General features: G+C 57.5%; 1 protein-coding gene across 1 annotated transcript in view; it reads left to right on the plus strand.

Moving 5' to 3' along the window:
* The first annotated feature begins 2,355 nt into the window (after nucleotides 1-2,355).
* CCDC78 (coiled-coil domain containing 78) overlaps nucleotides 2,356-6,000 on the plus strand; it is a 16,161-nt gene continuing 12,516 nt past the window's right edge. Inside the window, 5 exon segments of the mRNA XM_053957864.1 lie at nucleotides 2,356-2,428; nucleotides 2,534-2,574; nucleotides 2,576-2,749; nucleotides 2,921-3,007; nucleotides 3,209-3,388. Coding sequence (XP_053813839.1) covers nucleotides 2,356-2,428; nucleotides 2,534-2,574; nucleotides 2,576-2,749; nucleotides 2,921-3,007; nucleotides 3,209-3,388 — 555 coding nt within the window.

Consider the following 6,000-nt stretch of genomic DNA (forward strand, 5'->3'; position numbering starts at 1 on the left):
CCCTGCTCCGCTCGGGGGTCCCCTGGGGGGCACAGGGCCGTGTGTGACCCTGCGAGGGCTGGCAGGGCTGGAGGAGAGGTGACAACCAGCAGCGGGCTCGGTGCGGGGGCTGCGCGCCCCAAAGCTTCCCCTGGAGCTCCCGTGGGCTTGGGAGCGGTTCCATCCCCTAAAGCCGCGCTCCCGGGACTGGGTTTAAGGTGTACCTGACAAGGAGAGTGAGAATCCCCCAGGACAGAGCTGGGATTTGGCTCTGGGGGGGTTGTGTGCTTTAGTCCGGAATGGTGGTGGAAATTCAGTGACACCCCACAACTTCATTTCTCAGCCCGAATCTGCTTTTTGTGGTGTTGCCCGGCACAAAATTGGCTTCGTATTCCCAGCCCCTGGGAAAATTGGTCACTGTCACTCCTGGTGCCGGTAGGGCACCTGGCACACAGGTTATTTATTGCACAAATAACGCCGTGTTTGCATATGTTAATTGCCCGTTGATTGGAACGGGCTCGCTGCGGCTCAGGGAGCGCCCGTGTGATGGGTGGGGCTGTTTCCCCCCAAAACAGGGTCCCGGGGCTGTGGGATGGGGGTGCCCATCCTTGGGGTGTCCATGTGGGGCTGAGACCCCTCGGAGCCGCCCGGGGAGCGGAGCTGCAGTCGGCTCCTCCGTGTGCCCGAGCCCCCTCCGAGCTCCCGCGCCGTGGGCAGGGTGTGAATTCGGCTCCGCGCCGGGTGTGAAGAGACTGTGAATTCTCATCAACACTTTCATTACCTTAATAAAATTACTTCAGGTCTGTTAAGTTCTGTTGCAGAAAAACAAGCCGTAATTGCACGGTTTGCTGGCTTCTCCTTCCCCTGACCCCCCCGAAATGCTCAGCCCCTGGCTCTGGCCTCTGTGCACCTTCACTGAGGGGCTCTGGGGTCTCCTCCAGCAGCCTGGAACAGGTCAGGAGCTCTGCTTGTCATGGAGCTGTGTCAGGGTGGCCCCTCTCCCTCTCATCTGCTGAGCTCTGACAGATCCTGAGGAGTTATTCAGAGCTTTGGGCTTTTTTGAACATTATATTGTCAAAGCTTTTTTTTCTGTGGGAGACAGATTCTTACCTAAACTCACCCACTCTCCAGAAATAGCAGCAATAATAAGCCTGAAATGAGGAGATTAAGAGCTAGAATTCATTTTAGAATCATGGAAGAGTTTGAGTTGGAAGGGCCCTCTAAAGGTCTCCCAGTCCATCTGATTTTACTCCTGTTCAAGGTTTTCCAGTGTTATCCACTCTGCCCTGGAGATTCTCAAAACACTTTTGGCTGTGGGATTTGTCCCATTCCAGCCTGGCAGGTCCCAGTTTGGAGCCAGCAGCAGCACCCAGACCAAGCACTGTCAGGGCTAATCCAGGCTTGTTTCAGTGCATGCTTTGCTTTAAAACATCTTTTTCCACACAGCAGCTCTGATGCAAAGGGATGAATTGGGAGAGGTCTTTCCTGCACCCAGAACTCAGAGATCCTGGGACCACTGGAGCAGCTCGTTGGCACGGGAGGTTCAAGAACTGTAGGGATCAAGAGGAACTTTCCTGGAGAAAATCAGATACTATGGGATGGGCTTGGAGCAGGTGATTGGTTTAGTGGTTAATTATTGGGTTAATCAGCCCTTGGAATCATGGACTGCTTTGGGTGGGAAGGGACCTTAAAATCCATCCAGTGCCACCCCTGCCATGTTCAGGGACACCTTCCACTGTCCCAGGCTGCTCCAAGCCCTGTCCAACCTGGCCTTGGACACTTCCAGGGATCCAGGGGCAACCACAGCTTCTCTGGCATCCTGTGCCCACCTCCTCCAGGTGGGCCTGCCCACCCTGCCAGGGAACAATTCCTTCCCAATATCCCATCCATCCCTGCTCTTTATCCATTCTAAATTTCTCCTCTATTACTTTAAAAACCTTCCCCCTTGTCCTATCACTGTTGGCCCATGTAAAAAGTCACTCTCCCTCTCTCCTGTCAGCCCCTAAAGCATTGGAATATCCCTGCACTGGAGATGGAGGCCATCCCTGCAGCCAGGTTTGGGAATGGTCCATAACAGGGGCTGGTACCCCCTCCCTGGCTGCCCTGGGGATGTTCCTGAGTTGCTTGTTCCAGTGTCTGCTGCAGGCTGAGCTGGGAATTCAGAATCCTCCTAGGAAGTGCCAGTGCTTTCCCTGCAGCAGCTCCCAGGGTGGCTGTAAGGTTTGGAACCACCTTAAAATCCAGGTGGAAGCCTCTGGTAACCAGAGTTGGTAGCAACAGTGCTGGACCTCCTGGGAGAAGTTCCTTAGAGATCCTTCCTTGGCTTCTCAGGCGCTGCCTGCCCAGCCCCGTGCAGAGCCCCTGGCCTCTGAGCACATGGATTTTGGAATTGTTGCAGAGAATGAGAATGTGAGTATTCTGACAGAGCCCTTGCTGCCTGAAAATCCAGGTATGAAGGCCTGCAGCCCCTTCCCAGCTCATGGAATCAGCACTCTGCCCAGGAAATGCTAACCACGGGGGAGAAATGGCTGGGATTTGTTCAGCTCCTGAGAAGCTGGAGGTGCTGAGCTCTTCCAGCAGCAGTGGTGGGCGAGGGGCAGGGGGAGAGGAAGGCCCAGCTGGAGCTGCTCTGTGCCTCCAGGTGCAGCTGGAGGACAGGAACCAGGAGATGCACCAGCCTGGAGACCCACAGGAGGAGATGGGGAAGGTGCCTGGCTCCAGGACAGACTTCCCAGCCAGGATGGTCCTCAGTGAAGAGGAAAAACTGAAGGTAAAACTTTGGGAGTTGGAGGGAACTGAGCTGTGATGCTGTGTGAGACCAGTAAATCCACAGTGGGAGATCGGGGGGAAATTCCTCCTTCTGGGGGGGGCTGTGTTGTACTCAAACATCACATTGGCCTCAGAATCCATCCATGGCCTTCACTGACTTTATCTCTCCCAGATTTCCAAAGACCTCGTGGATCTCCAGATAGAGACAAACAAAATGAAGGAGCATTATGAGATGGAGAATTTCCAGCTGAAAACTACGGTACCCACATTTGGGAACAGCCAATTTCAGCCCTGCCAGAACCTTCCCCCAACTCTGCAGCTCCTAACACACCCACCTTTACTCTGCTTGCCATCGCCTCCTGGCATTAGAGGGAGCTGAATTCCCCCCAGCAGCCCAGATCCCAAGGAGCTCCCGTGTTCTCCTGTTTTGCTGCTCTGACCCTGCTGTCCCCCTGAGCAGATGCTGGCCCTGGAGAGGCGGGTGCAGGAGCTGGAGCAGGGCAGTGCCGGGCTCAGGGAGGAGCGGGATTCCCTGCGGGAGCGCCTGCACGCCCTGGAGAGCAGCCGGCAGGAGCTGGGGGAGGAGTTCATCATCCTGAAGAGCAATTACCTGGCCCTCGGCAGAGAGCTGGACAAGGAGGTGAGAGAGGCTGCAGGGCTCATCCCTGCTCATCCCAGGGGTCACCCCACAGATCCAGGTCCACCTCACGTTCCCTGCTGTGCAGGTGCCTTGCTTGGCTTACATTTGTGCACCCCCCTCGCAGCTCAGGTCCAGGGAGCACAAATTGTACAAAGGTTCTTGTTGAGGAACCTCTTAAAGGCCACTGAGTCCACAAAAACCATCCAGTGCCACCCGTGCCATGGCAGGGACACCTTCCACTATCCTAGACTGCTCCAAGCCCCGTCCAGCCTGGCCTTGGACACTGCCAGGGATCCAGGGGCATCCACAGCATCTCTGGGCACCTTCCCAATATCCCATCCATCCCTGCCCTCTGGCAGTGGGAGCCATTCCCTGTGTCCTGTCCCTCCATGCCTTGTCCCCAGTCCCTCTCCAGCTCTCCTGGAGCCCCTTTAGGCCCTGCAAGGGGCTCTGAGCTCTCCCTGGAGCCTTCTCCTCTCCAGGTGAGCACCCCCAGCTCTCCCAGCCTGGCTCCAGAGCAGAGGGGCTCCAGCCCTTGGGGCATCTCCATGGGCTCCCCTGGACTCTCTCCAGCAGCTCCAGGTCCTGCTGCTGTTGGGCCCCAGGGCTGGGGCAGCTCTGCAGGTGGGGTCTCACCTGAGGGGGCAGAGGGGCAGAATCCCCCCTCCTGCTGCCCATACCAGGGCTCAGCCCAGCCCAGGGGGGTTCAGGGTCCCAGCACATATGGCCAGGACATGTCCAGGCTCTGAGCTGTGACACGGCACAGCCTGGCCGTGGGATTGTCTCCAGGGATTTGGTGTAACACGGCTCCTTCCCACACGGCCTGCAGACCTGCCCTCACAGCGGGGACAGCCTGGGACAGGCTGGGGACAGAGCTGGGGACAGAGCTGGGGACAGGGCTGGGAACAGGCTGGGGACAGAGCTGGGGACAGGGCTGGGGACAGAACTGGGGACAGAGCTGGGAACAGGCTGGGGACAGGGCTGGGGACAGAACTGGGGACAGAGCTGGGGACAGAGCTGGGGACAGGGCTGGGGACAGAACTGGGGACAGAGCTGGGGACAGGGCTGGGGACAGGGCTGGGGACAAGGCTAGGGACAGAGCTGAGGACAGAACTGGGAACAGGGCTGGGGACAGAGCTGGGGACAGAGCTGGGGACAGGGCTGGGGACAGAGCCGGGGACAGGGCTGGGGACAGAACTGGGGACAGGGCTGGGGACAGAGCTGGGGACAGGGCTGGGGACAGAACTGGGAACAGGGCTGGGGACAGGCTGGGGACAGGGCTGTGCTGACCCGCTGCTCCCCCGGCACCCCGCGGGCAGAGCCCTCCCGCTCCCCCGGCGGCCCCACGGCGGTGCCCGGAGGTCACGGCGGGGCTGCCCGGGGCCGGTCCCTCCGCGCTGCCAGCGCGCTTTGTTTCCCTTTTTTCTGCTTGGCTTGCGCAGCCCGCACGTGAACGGATTGGAGCCACTCTCATTTCGAGCGGCGGCGGGAAGGGACCTGGCAGCTTTCAGGTCGACAAGTTTATAAAAGCACCGAATTCAAGTAACCTTCTGATGGTTCCTTAAAGGACAGACACCTTCCCGCTGACTGCTACCTCAGCACAGATTAACCAGAGGCTTTTGGACCCAGATTTTTGTATTTCTTTGGCTACTTCAATAGTCCTTCCTGTGTCCCCTCCCTCTCCCCCTCCCGCTTCTCCTTCTTTTTGAAGCGAGTGGAATGACTGACACGCTCCTGCTCCCTCCCTCCCCCAGCAGATAGTTTGGCTGCCTCAGCTCAATGACCTGGTTTTCCATGCCGAGCTGTGCTGGGAAGATGTGCAGCAGGAATGCTGCTCTGGTCCAGTGTGTCTACATGGGCTCTGGCAGAGCAGGATAATGATCACCCGTGAGTTAGTGACCCTTGTGGAGAGATCGTTTGTCTCCCAGAAGCTGAGAAATGGGAATTTCTCACAAGGAGGAGAACTCAGCGCTTGCAGGGGGTGATCCCACCCTGCGACCCTGCTGGAGCCGCTCTGCTCCCCGTTATGCTGGGCTCAGGGAGGAATCACTCAGCCATCAGCACGCTCAGCTGCACCAAGGGGGTGCAATGTGTTTGTCAAAACCCGGATTTTCAGGCAACTGACATCTCTAAATGATGGGTTTAGCAGGTCAGAGGTAATAACACACTGTTTTCACATGGATCCTGGGATGGTTCAGAGGGTGAAAGCACGTGGATTCAGTTCTGTGCCAGATAGCATTCTGAAGAGTTGAGGAATGTTTTGGGGTGGAAGGGACTTTAAAGCCCATCTCACAGGACACCTTCCCCCAGAGCAAGTTGCTCCAAGAAGTGCTGAAGCAGGGCCAGAAGCCAGAGGTGAATTCCTTGGATGTCCTCCATATGCTGAGGAGTTTACCCCAGTCCTTGGCTCCGACTCCCAAAAATCCCTGCCTGAAGCCAGAGAGGCTCTGACTTGGCAGCCTGGGACTTGTCGCGACATGGGCCTCTTGCTCATTATTTTCCCAGTGCGGACTTTCCCAAAGGAAATGGGAAAAGCAGCCTGCGGTTCTGTCCCCTCCCCTTCCCCGGCGCTCTTCTGGGGGAGACAATGAACCTTTTACACATTCCCAATT

The sequence above is a fragment of the Vidua chalybeata genome, chromosome 16, assembly GCF_026979565.1.
Source record: "Vidua chalybeata isolate OUT-0048 chromosome 16, bVidCha1 merged haplotype, whole genome shotgun sequence".
NCBI lineage: Eukaryota > Metazoa > Chordata > Aves > Passeriformes > Viduidae > Vidua > Vidua chalybeata.